Source organism: Myotis myotis, unplaced genomic scaffold (assembly GCF_014108235.1).
Source record: "Myotis myotis isolate mMyoMyo1 unplaced genomic scaffold, mMyoMyo1.p scaffold_m19_p_7, whole genome shotgun sequence".
Taxonomy (NCBI): Eukaryota; Metazoa; Chordata; class Mammalia; order Chiroptera; family Vespertilionidae; genus Myotis; species Myotis myotis.
In genome coordinates this window covers 55158512-55177060 of record NW_023416379.1, presented here as the reverse complement: position 1 = coordinate 55177060, position 18549 = coordinate 55158512, and the positions used below count along the sequence as shown (strand labels likewise).

The following is an 18549-nucleotide window of genomic DNA, read 5'->3' as shown; positions in this document are numbered from 1 at the left end:
ATCATTTCAACTTATAATCAATAAAATCTTTAATAGCATATTTTTCATTCCTTTTTCCTTACTAAGTCCTCAAAATCCAGTATATATTTTACACATACAGTACATTACAACCATTCCAAGTGTTTATTGGTAGCCAGATGTGGGTAGTGGCTACCATATTGGATAGCACAGTCTTAAATGTCCTGAAAAAATCCTTACAGTGAAAAAAGTCACCAATGTCACCCCAATACATTTAATTTAAAAAAAAAGACCTTACAGAAGAAATGAAAAAAAAAACACAAAAAACGCCAGGAGTTTGGCATTTATGCAGCACACTTTCAGCCACAGCAGGATAAAAAACTGGGGAAAAAGATAATTAGGCAGGATACAGATGTCTAAAGCTATTCTTTGACTAATTATCATTCAATTTAATTTAGCTACCAACAATGTATCTGGCCCTGCACTTGGTGCTGGGAACAAATGAGACTCCATTGCCTGCCTTCAAGAACTTGACTGCTTCCTCAGATCAATGGAGAAGACATGTCTTTAAAAGAAATAACTAAAATATATAATATGGTACCAAAAAGGCACATATAAAATGTTGGTTTGAACAAAGATAAGAGAACATGCTTTCTATTCCCAAATTATGCAGAAACAGTGAAAAGTATCCCATTCTCTGTTCTACCCTTCAGCTAGTCAAAAGTAAGGTCATAATTCAGTAAGACACACAATTTGCTCCCTGTTGCTCAGGTCCCTCCTTTGAAATTGCAATTGGTTATTTCTACTGCCCTATCCTAAAAATGACTGTTTATAAGAGTAAAGCAATAACTAGGTTAAACAGTACTTTATTTGGCTAAAATGTCCATTTAAATTAGACATGGGATCCAAAAACATTTCTAGCTTATCATTCAAGCCCCATCTTTCATAATAATCAACTACCTAGCCAGGGACTGATTAGGTAGAATATATACTGAGATGCTCCATAATTAAATTTTCCATAGATATTTAATATTTTCTGCTTGAGTATATTTGGCAATGTTAATTAAACCAGTTACCTCTGAGAGAGATGCATCAACCTTGGAAGAAATTTTCATGTCTAGCCATGGCTGGTAGTTTTCAAGTAGCAAGGAAGGCCTAAAGAAAATCATACAATTAAATTGCCTGCAATTCAAAATGTAACTGGAAGGATCAACAAATAAAAATATTTAACTTACCTATGTCGTTTACATTTCACTTTACCACAAACAGCACAGCTGCGACCTTGAGGAAATAATTCCTGAAGTCCTAACTGCTAAAAAAGGAAAATTGGGGAAGGGGAAGGTGGAAATTTGTCTTTACTTCACTTATCATCTTTACAAAAGAGAATCAATTTTTCCAAAGCTTATTAATCAATGTATGAATTCAGAGCGTTTTTTTAAATTATTGTCTGCTTTAACACTAAAACCATTCTTTGTAATAAATACTACATGCTAAACTAAATAGACAACAGAGAAAAAACATCTTTACAATACTTAAGCCAAGTTCCCAAGGTTATAATTCAAGTCAATTTTTATGGTCGCTTATAAAAAAAAATCAATCTATATTTGAAAATAATACTCTACAGCAACAGTATAAGAAAAAACTATTTTCTATGTGATAACTAGTAAGGTTACAGAGCACCACTTTCAGCTGTGTTTACTCTGCGTTTAATACCAAGAAACCTGAGATGAGGGACTGCACCAACTTGAAGAATTATCAAGTAAGACTTCAAGATATCCCACTAAATCCTGATCTACATACTAGGGCCTTTGCCTACCAGAGATAGATTCAATACACTACCATCTTTATCAAATTTCAGAAATACAAATTATTTTGGTTAAGCAAACTGCCTAATTATTTCACTGTTTGTTTCTATGAAACAAATAGATATTTAGGAAATTAATGGGGTTGATTTCATTGTGCCTGTGCCCCAGGATCACCTGGAAAGCTTTTTTAAACAAGTACTGATTACAAGGCTATTATAGAACTACTCAATTAAAATCTATAGGGCCCAGGAATCTTTATTCTTAAAGATTTCCCAGGTGATTCTACAGTACAACCAACGTTGGGAACCTCTGTTTTTATTTATTGTCCTCATAGTCAATATGCAGTTAGAGAATACACTGCAACTTTAAATCCCAACTTTCTGAGAATTTTGTATTTTCTTTTTATAACTCCTCCTTAGAGAACTGCAGACTTTAAAAATATAAACATACATAAATTTCACTTTGAAAATGTTTTGATGTCTTCCATTAAGTAGCAGATATGTATTTTTTTTAATTACTTCTTTAACATGTTTTCAATAATAATATCAAACAGCACAGGATCAGACATATTGACTTTTATAAATAAGAACACATAAATTTTACCTTGGGTTTGTATTTTATTGTGAAGAGCATATTTGGTAAGAGAGAATCAGGTCCTAATGAGCAGTAGAATGTGACAACTCCAGCAACAAATGACCAGAAGATCATTAAAATATGAAGATACCTTAGAAATAAATAAAAATAATTATTAGAAACAAAAAAATATAACACTAAGTTGTCCCTTTATTGATTTAACAAGTATTCATTAAGCACCTATTATATTAGACTGAAGCAATTTCTCCAATCATGATTTTCTATAATGTAACCAGCTATAAGAATCACAGAATGTATGCTATCAAAAGAACATTTCACATAAAGTATAAAGAAGTATATTTTGTAAGGTTTATAAATATCTAATCACTATGTTATACAACTGAAACTAATATACTGTATTGTCAACTGTAATTAAAAATAAATTTTAAGCCCTAACCGGTTTGGCTCAGTGGATAGAGCATCAGCCTGCAGACTAAAGGGTCCCGGGTTCGATTCCAGTCAAGGGCATATACATTGGTTGCGGGCACATCCCCAGTAGGGAATGTGCAGGAGGCAGCTGATCAATGTTTCTCTCTTATTGATGTTTCTAACTCTCTATCCTTCTCCCTTCCACTCTGTAAAAAATTAATAAAATATATTTTTAAAATAAATAAATAAATAAAAATTTTAAAAATAAATAAATAAAATGGAGAAAAAGCTATAGATAAGTATAAGGAAGTATAAATTTTCACTATTTCCTAATTTGGTACCTAAGTTGTCATGTTTAACTAGCATATACTACATTCTTCCAGAATACCTTCTAATCCTATCTAATAAAAGAGAAACATGGTAATTAGCGTACAACCGCTACCCTTCCCATTGGCTAATCAGGGCAATATGCAAATTAACTGCCAGCCAAGATGGCAGCCGGCAGCCAGGCAGCTTGAAACTAACATGAAGCTTGCTTGAATCAGTGACGGAGGAAACCAACGTCCCCTGCCGGCCTTGCCGGCCTCTGAGCCTGCAGTTTGAAACATTGTAACAAATATAGAAGCTAAACAAAACCCCAGAAACCTGCTTTCAGCGAGCCGGGATCTCAGAGCTGGAGTTATACACTGTTTCAATTATAGAACCCAAACAAACCAGATACCTGCTTTCAGCAGCAGAGGCCTCAGAGCTGGAGCCAGAGCTAAAGCTGGCCCAGAATAAAAAGAAAAAGAAAAAGAGGAGCAGTTGGGAGCTTCAGCCCTCAGCCCCTCACCCAGACTGGCCAGGCACCCCAGTGAGGACCCCCACCCTGAAGGGTGTGTGACCAGCTGCAAACAGCCATCATCCCCTCACCCAGGCTGGCCAGGCACCCAGTGGGGACCCCCACCCTGGTCCAGGACACCCTTCAGGGCAAACCAGCCGGCCCCACCCATGCACCAGGCCTCTATCCTATATAGTATAAGGGTAATATGCCTCCCAGCACCGGGATCAGCGGAGTCGCGAGGCCTCCCATCACCGGGATCAGCGTGACAGGGGGCAGCGCCCAAACCCCCTGATCACCCTGCGGCTCTGTATGTGACAGGGGGTGGGGCCACAACCTCCCTATCCACCCTGCTCTGTTCGTGACAGGGGAAGGCGCCCCAACCTCCTGATCAGCCCTGCTCTGTGCCTGATACGGGGGAGCTCCCCAACCCCCTGATCGCCCTGCAGCTCTGTGTGTGACAGGGTGCAGCGCTCCAACCCCCAGATCGGCCCTGCTCTGTCTGTGACAGGTGGCGGCGCCCCAACCCCCCACCCCCCCACAGGCCCTGCTCTGTGTGTGACAGGGTAGATCCATAACCTCCCCATCGGCTCTGCCCTGAGTGTGAGAGTGGCGGCGCCCCAACCCCCTGATCGGCCCTGCTCTGTGGGTGATAGAGGGCGGCGCACCAACCGCGCCCCCCCCCCCCCACCGGCCCTGCTGTGTGTGTGATGGGGTAGAACCATAACCTCCTCACCAGCCCTGCCCGGAGTGTGACAGTAGCGGCACCCCAACCCCCTGATCGGCCCTGCTCTGTGGGTGACAGAGGGCGGCGCACCAACCCCCTGATCCGCCCTGCACTGTGTGTGTGACAGGGGGCGGGGCCCCAACTCCCCTATCGGCCCTACTCTGTGAGTGACAGGGGGGAGCTCCTCAACCCCTGATGGGCCCTGCTCTGTGCGTGACAGGGGGGAGCTCCCCAACCCCCTGATCAACCCTGCTCTGTGCGTGACAGGGTAAGGAGCCCCAACCCCCCTGATGGGCCCTGCTCTGTGCGTGACAGGGGGCAGCGCCCCAACCCCCGGATTGGCCATGCTCTGCGCGTGACAGGGGGTGGCGCTGCAACCTCCCCATCGATCCTGCCTTGAGTGTGACAGGGGGCGGTGCCCCAACCCCCCAATTGGCCCTACCCTGAGCATGACTGAGGGTGGCATCGCAACCTCCCAATCCGCCCTGCTCTGTGCATGACAGGGTGCAGCGCCCCAACTCCCCAATCAGTCCTGCTCTGAGCCCAACCAGGGGCTGCACCTAGGGACTGGGCCTGCCCTCTGCTACCCGGGATCAGGCCTAAGCCTGTAGGGCGTTATCTCCTGAGGGGTCCCAGACTGCGAGAGGGCACAGGCCAGGCTGAGGGACCCCCCCTTCCTCCCGAGTGCACAAATTTTTGTGCACTGGGCCTCTAGTATTCTAATAATATTGTACTATTCATACCCCACCAAAATTCTGATTTTGCATTAAATTAAAAAAAAAAATTTTACTGAGTACCTATTTTATTCCCCCCAATACTAGGCCCTGGGGATATAATAGGAAACAGAAGTGCCATGGTATCTGTTTGCATGGAAAATGCTGTGTGGTCCCTGACCAGTTTGGCTCAGTGGCTAGAGCGTCAGCCTATGGACTGAAGAGTCACAGGTTCGATTCCGGTCAAGGGCATGTACCTTGGTTGCAGGCACATCCCCAGTGGGGGGTGTGCAGGAGGCAGCTGATCGATGTTTCTCTCTCATGGATGTTTCTGACTCTCTATCCCTCTCCCTTCCTCTCTGTGAAAGATCAATAAAATATATTTTTTCAAAAGAAAATGCTGTGTGGTATGTGTAACAAGTGAGTGAGTGCAATACAGTGTGATCATGAGTTCTATATTATGACAGAGAAAGTACTCATGATATCGGAACACCTCGGGCAGAAGACCCAGCCCAAAACTGAAAGGACAGAAAATTCTTTCAGCGAAAGAAAGTAATGTTTATGGAAAAACTAAGAGTGAGTAAGAGAAAAACAACAGAAGGGCATAGGGTTAGAGAAATGAGGGTCTGGACAGGAAGTATGGGAATTCAAATGAGATAAGTAAGTAGGCTAAGCACAGTTGTAAGGCAGAAACTGCTTTAAGATGAATCTAAAAAAAAAAACAGAAGCCAGATAATATAGTGTCATATAATAAGTCATGTTAAGGTGTCTCAATACAGGCAGCCCTCACATGCACAGTTGTGATATTCACGAATTTCAGTTACCATGATTTTATGAAACACCAGCCCCTAACAATACAGTTCAAATTCTAATTACCACATTATGTTTAACTGTGAGAAAATGCATAAAGTACAAAGTTTGGTGCTAGCTCTTGAGTCCACAACTCACTACATATGTAGTGAGAAGAGAATGAAGCTAGTCCACAGAGAGAAGAAAAAGGGAGGTGAAGAAACAGCCACTGCATCATTTTACTAAGTGCTCTCTCACTCAGCATTTAAAACATAAACAGGGTTACCACCCACTCAAAAAAATAGACATGGCTTAATGTTGCCACTAAATGAAATACAAACCCCTTAGATCTTAATGGTCCCTTTCGTTCTGGTCACAACTCACCTTTATAACTTATTTTTTCCCATTCCTCTATACAAAGCTTCACTCTAACCAAAATATCATACTTGACATCAAGCTATTTAAAACAAAACAAAACAAAAAACTATGGTAACCACCATTCTGTTGTCTGTATCTATGAGTTTTTGTCTGTCTCATGTCACCTCAATAAATTTATGTCTGGAAACGAACTCAAGTTATAGAGGTATTCACAGAGAAAATAATGAAATTCATATCCACAGCTGCTTATCAAAAATCATTTTAAGGCCCTAACCGGTTTGGCTCAGTGGATAGAGCGTCGGCCTGCGGACTGAAAGGTCCCAAGTTCGATTCCGGCCAAGGGCATGTACCTTGGTTGCGGGCACATCCCCGGTAGGAGGTGTGCAGGAGGCAGCTGATCGATGTTTCTCTCCCATCGATGTTTCTAACTCTCTATCCCTCTCCCTTCCTCTCTGTAAAAAATCAATAAAATATATTTAAAAAAAAAAAATCATTTTAAGCCAGACAGATACGACTCAGAATTCTTACTTTTTTAGGATTCTTAAACCGTGCTATACTTCATATTTCATATAATACTCCTATGATATCTGATTCAGTACTCCATAATCAGATATTAATATTTTGCCATAAAACATTAGCAATAAGAAAAAAGTTGGAAATAAAAACTCTAAGTAGTCTCATGTCTGTTTAGGTCAAGTTTTGTCATTAAATGTAATTAATTGGTACCAAACTTAGGGAAAAAGTTACATCTTCAGAGCTTTTTTCATTTAAGAATTACAGATTAGGAATTGTAGACCTGTATTGGACAATAAACATTGCATGCAATGTGTGTGGGCTATAAGTAAGACAAGCAATAATAAGGCATTATTCAAAAAGGAAATCCTATAGCTTTAAATGCATTAACCCTGTGGTTCTCAACCAAGGGTGATTTTCCCCCTCCAGGGGACAAATGGAGACATTTTTTATTGTCACAACTATGGGGAGTGAAATTGGGGTGGGGGTGAACTACTGACATCAAGTAGCTAGATGACAAGGCTGCTGCTAAATATCCTACAACAAACAGGACAGTCCCCACAACACAGAAGTATCTGACCCAAATTCAACAGCGTTAAGATTGAGAAACCCTGCATTAATCAGAGACCAAAAAAATACTGAAACCCAACAACCTAAGCATTCAGAATATGTGTGTGTGTCTGGGAGGGAGAACAAATTCAAACTCATAAAAAGAAAAGAAACAGCCCTAACCGGTTTAGCTCAGCAGATAGAGCGTCGGCCTGTGGCCTCAAGGGTCCCAGGTTCGATTCCGGTCAAGGGTATGTACCTTGGTTGCGGGCACATCCCCCGTGGGGGGTGTGCAGGAGGCGGCTGATCAATGTTTCTCTCTCATGGATGTTTCTAACTCTCTGTCCCTCTCCCTTCCTCTCAGTAAAAAATCAATAAAATATATTTTAAAAGCCAGAAGAGAGTGGCAAGAAATATTCAAAGTGATGAATAGCAAGAACCTGCAACCAAGATTACTTTATCCAGCAAAGCTATCATTCAGAATAGAAGGTCAGATAAAGAGCTTCACGGATAAGAAAAAGCTAAAGGAGTTCATCATCACCAAACCAGCATTATATGAAATGCTGAAAGGTATTCTTTAAGAAGAGGAAGAAGAAAAAGGAACTCTTACCATTTGCCACAGCATGGATGGAACTTGAGAGCGGATAAATACCACAGGATCTCACTTCATTTGTGGAATATAATGAACAACATAAGCTGATGAACAAGGACTGATCCAGAGACGGAGAGGCATTGATTGGACTGTCGGGACTTGGAGGGAAGGTAGGGGAGGGTGGGGGTAAGGGGGATAGATCAACCAAAGGACTTATATGCAAGCATATAGGCCTAACCAATGGACATGGACAACGGGGGGGTGAGGGCATGAGTGGGGGTGGGGGGGGTTGGGGGTAGAGGGTAACGTGGGGACAAGGACACATATGTAATATCTTAATCAATAAAAAATATATTAAAGAAAAAATATATATATATATATTTAAAAAAAAAAAAAGAAACAGTAAAGAGAAGAACAAATCAATAAAGTAGACAACAGTGACAAGAGATAATAAAAAGTAAGTTGGTTCTTTAGAAAAAATAATAAAATAAGCAAGCCTCTAACTAGATCCTACTGGAAGTTACCAGATAACCAATTATTCTAAACAGTAGTAATTAAGAGAAAACAGTAAGCCGAAACCGGTTTGGCTCAGTGGATAGAGCGTCAGCCTGCGGACTGAAGGGTCCCGGGTTCGATTCCGGTCGGGGGCATGTACCTGGGTTGCGGGCACATCCCCAGTGGGGGATGTGCAGGAGGCAGCTGATCGATGTTTCTCTCTCATCGATGTTTCTAACTCTCTATCTCTCTCCCTTCCTCCCTGTAAAAAATCAATAAAATATATTTAAAGAAAAAAAAAAAAGAAAAAAAAAAGAGAAAACAGTAAGCATTTATCCTACTTTTCCAATTTGAGCTGCACTTCCTTGTAACTAAACAGACCTATTGCGTGGAGTAAAGCAATTCTACTTTAAAAAAGAATTCAAATTTAAAAGTATAGGAGGAATGAAAGAATGAGAAAATCATGTTGCAACCTATAATGAAGTAACTGATTCAGGAGATAAATAAGTGGTAAAACGAAATAGAAAGTTTGTTTGGGGTTTTGAAAGTTTGTTTGGCCCTGTCTGGTGTGGCTCAGTTTGTTGGAGCATCATCCCATGCACTGGAAGGTCCACGGTTCAATTCCTGACCAGTTCTGTCCCCAGTCATGGCAAATACATTGGCAACCGATTGATGTATCTCTCTCACGTTGATGTTTTTCTCTCCCTTCCTCCATCTTTAAAATCAATAAAAATAAAAATTATTTTCTAAAAAAAGAACATTTGTTTGATACCTTACCTTTAAAGGTATTAGCTACCACTAACTGAATCCACAAAAAGTGTGGCTACTCCATCTTGTGTGGAGTAATCCTCTAGTGCAGTGGTTCTCAACCTTCCTAATGCCGTGACCCTGTAGTACAGTTCCTCATGTTGTGGTGACCCCAATGTCATTGTTACAAATTAAACATAATTAAAGCATAGTGATTAATCACAAAAACAATATGTAATTATATATGTTTTTTCCGATGGTCTTAGGCGACCCCTGTGAAAGGGTCGTTCAACCCCCAAAGGGGCCGCGACCCACAGGTTGAGAACTGCTGCTCTAGTCTACACTAATAAAAGAGAAAAATGGTAATTGGCGTACGGCGATACCGTTTTCATTGGCTAATCAGGGCTATATGCAAATTAACTGCCAACTAAGATTGGCAGTTAACTGCCAACAAGATGGCGGCTAATTTGCATATGTAGGCACAATGCAGGGAGGCGAAAGGGAAAGCAGGAAGAAGCCCCCTGCCACTGACAGTGATTGGAAACCCAGGGGGGAGCTAAGAGCTGGGGGGCAGGGCAAAGGTGGCCCTGGGGCCGCCTTTGCCCTGACCCCCAGCCATGATCGGAGAATCAGGCGCCTTTGCCGCCCTGGCCAGTGATAGCAGGAAGTAGGGGTGGAGCCAGCGATGGGAGCTGGGCACAGTCGAAGCTGGCAGTCCCAGGAGCTAGGGGTCCCTTGCCTGGGCCTAAAGCGAAGCCCACGATCGCGGCGCCCCCCCGCTGCCACTGCAGGTCCCCGCTGCCCGGGCCGGACGCCTAGGCCAGAGGCGTTAGGCCTGGGCAGGGGCGGAGCCTGCAACCGCGGGGAGCTGGGGGTCCCCTGTCCAGGCCTGACACCTCTGCCGGAGGCCTCAGGCCTGGGCAAGGGGCCGATCCGGTGATAGGTGATCGGAGGGTGATGAGGGTCAACTCCTCTGGCCGAGGCATCAGGCCTGGGTGGGGGCGGAGCCGGGGATTGGGGGGATATGAGGGTCCCCTTACCCAGGCCTGAAGCCTGGGTCAGAGGCATCAGGCTTGGGCAGGGCGTGGAGCAAGCAATCAGAGGGAGATGGGGGTCCCCTGCCCAGGCATGATTCCTGGGCCAGAGGCCTCAGGCCTAGGCAGGGGCCAGAGCCAGTGATCGGGGGGAGATGGGGGTCCCCTGTCCAAGCCTGACACCTCTGGCGGAGGCGTCAGGCCTGGGCAAGGGGCCGATCAGGTGATCGGAGGGTGATGGGGGTCAACGCCTGAGGGCTCCCAGTATGTGAGAGGGGGCAGGCTGGGCTGAGGGACACTCTCCCCCCCCCCCACCCAGTGCACGAATTTCGTGCACCGGGCCCCTAGTGTGATATAATAGAATGTACACAGCCTCACTGAAATATTCTTGTGCCCCACCAAAAACATCTACATCTAATTGAGTCTATAGATCTAAAACCCTGTCTACAAAAAATATGAAGGTGAGAATAAAAAAAAATAAGACACCATAAGAAAACCATCAGCAAAATCCCGAGAGTGAACAAAATGACCCAGTTTCTTCAACCAGTCAATGTCAATGGGAAGAAAAGAGAGTGGGTGAGAAGGAATGTGGAGGAATGTTCTAGATCAGGTTAACAAACTATGGCTTGTGGGCCAAATGCCACCTGCTTTGATACAACCCTCGAGCTAAGATAGTTTTTACATTTTTTAAGGGTTCTTTAAAAAAAGAATATGACCCTAGCTGGTGTGGCTCAGTGGATAGAGCATTGGCCTGTGGACTGAAGGATCCCAGAGCACCTGCCTGTGTTGTAGGCTCGATCCCCAGAAGGGGGTGTGCAGGAGGCCGCCAATCAGTGATTCTCTCTCATCATTCATGTTTCTCTCCCTCTCCCTTCCTCTCTGAAATCAATAAAAATATATTTTAAAAAAAGAATATGGAACAGAGACTTTATGTAGGCCGCAAAGCCTAAAATGTTTACTGACACTACATAAAAAGTTTGCCAACTCTTGTTCTAGAATCTAGATTATGAGATTCACAAAAGTTTAAGAGATGTAGCAACCACATACAATGAGTGAATCTAGTTTAGATCCTGATTAGAACAAATGCACTTTTCTGTAGGTTATATAAAAAAAAAAAAATTGAAGCTAATCACAGTACCAATCTTACAGTATTGTAAGGATATATGAAAGAAAAATAACTACCAACATTTAATAAGAGCACGCTCTATGTATTGAGCACCATTCTAAGTACTTTCCATGTATTAACCTACTTAATCATCAAAATAACCATGTAATGTTGGTACTAGCATTAACCCCATTTTACAGATAAGGAGACTATGACAGAGGAAAGTTAGTTACTTATCCAAAGTCACGTAACGGTAAGTAGAGGAGTCAGAATCAAATTCTTACAATCAAGCTTCACAGTCAAAACTTTCAAACACAACAATAAATTGCCTCAATAATAAATGAAAACTCAACACAATACCTGGACCAAAACAAAGCACTCACAAATTGTTGGCTAATATTACTATTAGGCTAACAAAGTATTCCTTATTCTAACATTCAAATACTCAAATCTATGATTGACAAATAAATATATCTATTTAATTGTAACTATGTTCCTAACTTGTCCTAACAATATTATAAAGGTGAGATCATAAATAATTTGAAACATATAAAGTATGTTACTCCACTCTTCCAACAAATCACTATAATGGTCCTAAGGTTATACCCATTTATCTTTCCACAGATAAGATTCATAATCTTAATTCATATTGAAAGAAAAGTTTATGTGCTAAATAACACCTTGAAAGTCTTTAGGAGTTAAAGTTTCAAAACTATTGAGAAAAATTTTTTCAAAAAAGGGTATTTACTCTAAGTTTAACCTTATAGAGGAAAAGCTTCAAATCTTCATAACCAGTGGAATTTTAAAGCTAAAAATGTCTTTTAAAGTTATTTCTAAAAACTGGTGAAATGCATGTGTAGAAATCACTTATTGAAGATGAAACAATTGAAATGGAAGGATTAATAATATAGGTTATCTACAAAAAGGACCGTGTGCCTAAATGCTATATTTGCCATATGTTTTATTAGACATTTGTGACCTTTTGCTACATGTTGTCTCAAAATGAATGTGCCTCCTTTGGTGCATGGCTTAAGGATGAGGAGGATAAGCCAGTCCTCCTCTCAATGAACATTTAGGGACTTTCAATTTTTAAAAAATCATTTATTGAAAGTATGTATTGAGCATATCTTCCTATTTCTTCTATTTCCATTGTTATGCCCAAATGTTTTATATTTTTCTTTTTTCTGAGTAGATTTGCCTAGCAATTTTCCACTCTTAGAAGAGGCCATATTTTCTTGTATAACAATCTTTAAAAAATGGTCTAAGCATACATGTTTGTATGTACATGTGAATACACACATATTTTTAAAGAAAAGCAAACCATACACTGAAAAGGCCCAGCCGGCATGACTCAGTGGTTGAGCATCGAGGAGGTCATGGTTTAATTTCCGGTCAGGGCACATGCCCAGGTTGCAGGCTCGATCTCCAGTAGGGGGCGTGCAGGAGGCGGCCAATCAATGATTCTCTCTCATCATTGTTGTTTCTCTCTCTTCTTCTCCCTTCCTCTCTGAAATCAATAAAAATATATTTTAAAAAATAATAATACACTGAAAAGTATACTATATGCACTTCCTGCACCTTCCAAAAGCTTTTTTCCTGGAAAAAGGATACCTAATCATTCTTTTAGTCAAGACTAATGTTTAAAATCACTTCTGCTGATTATAACGACAACAAATGGAAAATACCAAAAAGTGTATGCAAAATCAATTTCAGTCATAAACCCAACCACTCAGAGATAACATTAGTTCCTTCTTTCTTTGCATAATACAAACAAAGATACAGGGTACAGATTATATGGTATACAAATCAGTATCCTAGGACTTCTTAACATAGAACACTATATTTAAGTAGACACCTCAGAAATCTAGTTCAACTTGTTCCTATGTGGTTGTCCTACCTTGAAGACCAAAAATGACCTGACTCCCAAAGGATATAATAAGTAAAAGAATCCCTGGACAGCCCAGCCAGAGTGGCTCGTTGATTGAGCATGGACCCATGAACCAGGAGATCACAGTTGAATTCCTGGTCAGGGCACATGCTCAGGTTTCAGGCTCCATTCCCAGTAGGGGGCAAGCAGAAGGCAGCCAATCAATGATTCTCTGTCATCACTGATGCTTCTCTCTCTCCCTCTCCCTTCCTCTCTCTGAAAATCAATAAAAACATTTTTTTAAAAAGAAGCCCTGGCCCTAACCGTTTTGGCTCAGTGGATAAGAGCGTCGGCCTGTGGACTGAAGGGTCCCAGGTTCGATTCCGGTCAAGGGCATGTACCTTGGTTGTGGGCACATCCCCAGTAGGACGTGTGCAGGAGGCAGCTGATCAATGTTTCTCTCTCATCAATGTTTCTGACTCTCTATCCCTCTCCCTTCCCGCTGTAAAAAAATCAATAAAATATATTTTTTTTTAAAAAGAAAGAAAATAAATAAATAAAAAGAAGCCCTGGACAAAACTTAATAATCATAAAGTTACATGTCTTTCATGCTAAACCTGTTAGCCTAGCTTGGAATACTTGGAATACTTTCCAGATGACAAAAAAGCAAGTACTTAATTAGTTTGTACTCTGTTAAAGATTCCACTTCTTCCATATTCCTACAGACATCTTTGCCATCACAATCAAAGCATATTTTCCAGTAAAAGGTCAATCAATATTTAGACCTAATATTAAATAAACCCAGAATCAACTAACAAGAAGGCAAAGTAGCCCTCCGGGAAACATGCCCTTGCCTTTCCTTCCCTCTCCCCGCCCCCTGCCCCCCCCTCCCCGCCCCCAGATACATTACTATTACCTTCCTCCCTCCCAAGCTCCAAGGGCCCTTCCTTTGCCTCCATAACTCATTCCTCAGCCCATTTCTTCTAGGAATTACTTCTTCCACCTCTGTGATTAACCCAATAAATGTTCTCCTATTAAAAAAAAAAGAAGACGACGAAGAAGAAGGCAACGTGGCTAGGGAAGAAACCCAACTTCAACAGTCACAGAAAAATTAAGGGTAAATTAAGTTACCAAATTCCTTGTTACTGCTTTCCCATTCCTATCCTTGGGGATCAATTACCTCAAGATAAAAAGTAAGATTGCCTTTTGCACTGCTGGTGAGAATAATACAGATTGGTGCAGCCACTATGGGAAGCAGCATGGAGTTACCTCCAAAAATTAAAAATGGAAGTGCCTTATGACCTAGGAATTATACTTCTAAGAATTGATCCGAAGAACCCTGAAAGAACACATGCACCTCTATGTTCACTGCATTGTTATTTACAATAATCACCATAGGGAAGCAGCCCAAGTCTCATCAGTAGATGAGTGGATAAAAACAGCTGTGGGGGGGGGGGGGTTAATGGGGGGGATGAGGACACATTTGTAATACCTTAACTAATAATAAAAATAAAATAAAATAAAAAAAAATTTTAAAAAAAACAGCTGTGGTACATTTACACAATGGAATACTACATTGCTGTAAAAAGAAGGAACTCTTACCCTTTATGATAGCATGGATGGACCTGGGGAGTATTATTCTAAGTGAAATAAGCCAGTCAGAGAAAGACAAATACCATATTATCTCACTTATATCTGGAATCTAATGAACAAAATAAACAAACCACATAGAACAGACTCATAGATACTGAGAACAGACTGACAGCTGTCGGAGGGGAGGGGTGTTAAGGGGCTAGGTGAAAAAGGTAAAGGGATTAAGAAAAAGAAAAAAGAAAAAAAACCACCTCACAGACAAAACAGCAGCATGGTGCTTAGAGAGGAAAAGGGGAGTGGGGGGAGGTAGAAGAGGATAAAGGGGCCCTAGCCGGTTTGGCTCAGTGGATAGAGTGTTGGCCGGTGGACTGAAGGGTCCCAGGTTCGATTCTGGCCAAGGGCACATGCCCAGGTTGCAGGTTCATCCCCAGTAGGGGGCCTGCAGGAGGCAGCCAATCAATGATTCTCTCTTATCATTGATGTTTCTATCTCTCTCTCCCTCTCCCTTCCCTCTGAAATCAATAAATATATATATTTTTAAAAAGAGGGTAAAGGGGGAATAAATGCTGATGGAAGGAGACTTGACTTGGGGTGGTGAACACACAATACAATACACAGATGATGTATTACAGAATTGTACACCTGAAACCTATATAATTTCATTAACCATACGGTTGACTGCATGTTCAAAACAGAGAAAACATCATGCAGATGCTGTCGCTGACAACTGTCGCAGACTTCTTTCCACCAAAAGGATTCTGGACATAATTTTAAAGGAAAAGTTCTCCTCTACTGCCTATTTCATCGCTACCATTTCTAGAAAAAGCAAAAGGACGGAAATCTACACATTCGTTTCAGGGGCAGGACCTTCAAATTTCAAAACGTCAATTGAATTTAGCAATTTTAACTCTTGGTCTTCTCTTGAGAGATGTTGAGACAGGAACTAATTTGCTTTCTGACTTCAGTTCAACAAATTTTTGTACCCAACAGCAGCAGGGCGGGCAGCTCAGCTGAAAGGGGTTGGGGGATTGGGTGGGGGATAGGTGTGTGTGTGTGTGTGTGTGTGTGTGTGTGTGTGTCTGTCTCTGTGTGTCTGTGTCTGTCTGTGTGTGTCTGTGTCTGTGTGTGTCTGTATGTGTGTCTGTGTCTGTGTGTCTGTGTGTGTCTGTCTCTGTGTGTGTCTGTGTGTCTGTGCCTGTGTCTGCCTGTGTGTGTGTCTGTGTCTGTGTGTCTGTGTGTGTGTGTCTGTCTCTGTGTGTGTCTGTGTGTCTGTGTCTGTGTGTCTGTGCCTGTGTCTGCCTGTGTGTGTCTGTGTCTGTGTGTCTGTGTGTGTGTGTGTGTGTCTGTGTCTGTGTGTCTGTGCCTGTGTCTGCCTGTGTGTGTCTGTGTCTGTGTGTCTGTGTGTGTGTGTGTGTGTCTGTGTCTGTGTGTCTGTGTCTGTGTGTGTGTCTGTGTGTGTGTCTGTGTCTGTGTGTCTGTGTGTGTGTGTGTCTGTCTCTCTGTGTGTGTGTGTCTGTGTGTCTGTGCCTGTGTCTGCCTGTGTCTGTGTCTGTGTGTCTGTGTGTGTGTGTCTGTCTCTGTGTGTGTCTGTGTGTCTGTGTCTGTGTGTCTGTGCCTGTGTCTGCCTGTGTGTGTCTGTGTCTGTGTGTCTGTGTGTGTGTGTCTGTCTCTGTGTGTGTCTGTGTCTGTGTGTCTGTGCCTGTGTCTGCCTGTGTGTGTGTCTGTGTGTCTGTGTGTGTGTGTCTGTGTGCCTGTGTGTGTCTGTGTCTGTGTGTCTGTGCCTGTGTCTGCCTGTGTGTGTCTGTGTCTGTGTGTCTGTGTGTGTGTGTCTGTCTCTGTGTGTGTCTGTGTCTGTGTGTCTGTGCCTGTGTCTGCCTGTGTGTGTCTGTGTCTGTGTGTCTGTGTGTGTGTGTCTGTCTCTGTGTGTGTCTGTCTCTGTGTGTGTCTGTGTGCCTGTGTGTGTGTGTCTGTGTGTCTGTGCCTGTGTGCGCAGTGACAGGCCGAGAATCTGCCTGGGGCAGCTGGGCGACCGGACCTTGAACCCTCCGCGTCAGCTGACTGCACCGCCCGGCGCCGTCTCCATCGGGCCCGAGTTACCGACTTCCCCCTCGGAAAAGTGTCAGTGATGGAGAACCGGGTTTTAAGTGGGTGAAAAGATAAGAATCGGACCGGCCGGCTGAGGAGACGAGGCCTGGGGAAAGGGGCACTTGGGCCCAGCCCCCGCCCGCACTTCCGGGCCCCGACGCCGGCCGGGCTCCCCGAGGGGGCGGTCCCCAGAGGCCTCGCAGCCGCCCCAGGCCCCTCACTACGCAGCCGGGCGGCAGCCACCCGGGCCTGCGGCCCCGGTTCCGGGAGCTGCGGCCGCCGCGCGCTGGCTCCGCACTGCGGCGTTACCTGTTGAGGAGCAGGGAGGCGGCGCTGAGGCAGAGCAGCAGGAAGCAGAAGAGCGGGTACTGGCGGCAGATCTCGCGCCCCACGTCCAGCCGCAGCCGCTGCTTCAGCTTCTCCCCCATCGTCCGCACCCAGGGCACCATCTCCACCGGCGGGGCTGGAGCTGTGCGACAGACTGAGGTCGAGGCGACCCCCATTCACCTCCGCGCCTCCGCCCCGCCCGGCTGCCGGCCCGCCGGCCGACTCCCACCGCCGCCGACCGGCGGACTGTCCCGGGGCTGCAGATGCCCAAGCCCCGCCCAAGGCCCCCGCCGCGCGTGCGCGGCCGCCGGCCAAGGGGACAGAAGCACCACGTGCCCCAGGTCGTCACCCCGCGCCGGCCCCCGCGCGTCTCGCCCCTCCGCCCTCCGTGCCAGAGTCGCGCGCCGGCCTCCCCGAGAGGATCCTGCGCCCCCGCGACCCGCCGGGAGAAACGACAGCGCCCCGCGGCTGCCCGGCCCGGCCTGCGGGACACCTCGAGCTCGCGGGCGGCTGGAGCTGTAGTCATTGTGACGCGCACCCGCCACTCAGGCCCCGTCCGCACGCAGCGGAGGCTTAGCGCGGGGGTGAGGACAGGTGTGAGCTTAGCCTTAGCGCCACGCCCGAGGGGGAGCGAGGAGGGACGCTTGGTTCCTAGCTGCGCGCGGGTGAGTCCAGCCTGGATTACGGATGAGGCACACCCACTGGGCCGCCACCCCGGCGAGAGATCAGTGCCGACAGCCCCGCGGGCCTCCCCAAACTCCAAGGGTTTGGATGCGGCGGGCGGACAGGTTAGCTTGAAGCCCCCTGGTAGAGTCTCGTGGGGCCTTCGCTTTCCTAAATGTTAGTTACTGGAAGCATCGCTAACTCAGATACAGGAAGACCTCGCCGTAAGAAGTAAAAGTTGGGCGGCGCGCTAAGCGCTTTCATTTAGCCTCTCCACATTTCTCTCAGGATGTAAGTACTCTGGTTCTCTCCCATTTTACAGCTAGATTACTGAGGAGGAGAGGAACTCGAATCAGACACTTGGCGAAGCCGGGATTTGGAGCCTTTCTAACCCCAGAGATGGCGCGCTCATGCTGCCAGTCCTTTCTCCTTCCTATCATCGTAACCTCCGAAGGGCAGATATGTGCTCAGAAATGATTTTTTTCAAAACAAAACAAAACGTGGTATATGTATAATTTCTCTAGTATTCCCCCGTGTTATTATGCCGAATACGTGGATGTTAAACGATGCAGTCTTTTTCCATCAGAACGCACCTTTAACTATTCTATTAATGGTAATTATTTAATTTCATTAATAGTATAATTACCACCACCCTTGATAACGAATCAGTACATAGTTCTAATATGTACTTTAGGATCAATATCAACACAATTGCTGGATCAAAGGGTAAGAACATGAGACATACTGTCAAATTTCTTCCCAGAATTGTCGAGTTCGACAGTAGTAC

The 18549-nt window shown here is 44.3% G+C and overlaps 1 protein-coding gene across 12 annotated transcripts in view; it reads right to left on the bottom strand.

The window, feature by feature from the left end:
* SNX14 (sorting nexin 14) overlaps positions 1–18549 on the bottom strand; it is a 104839-nt gene that overhangs the window by 63211 nt on the left and 23079 nt on the right. For 3 of the 12 annotated variants that reach the window (XM_036316524.1, XM_036316532.1, XM_036316533.1), the window contains exons 1-4: positions 17082–17375; positions 2367–2487; positions 1194–1270; positions 1035–1113 (exon numbers count right to left, since the gene is read on the bottom strand). In XM_036316524.1, the coding sequence (XP_036172417.1) occupies positions 1035–1113; positions 1194–1270; positions 2367–2487; positions 17082–17275 (471 nt within the window). In that variant the 5' untranslated portion in view covers positions 17276–17375. Of the gene's footprint in view, positions 1–1034; positions 1114–1193; positions 1271–2366; positions 2488–7864; positions 7919–17081; positions 17377–18549 lie in introns of those variants that run through there. The other 9 variants (XM_036316528.1, XM_036316526.1, XM_036316530.1 and 6 more) reach the window with 7 other exon arrangements.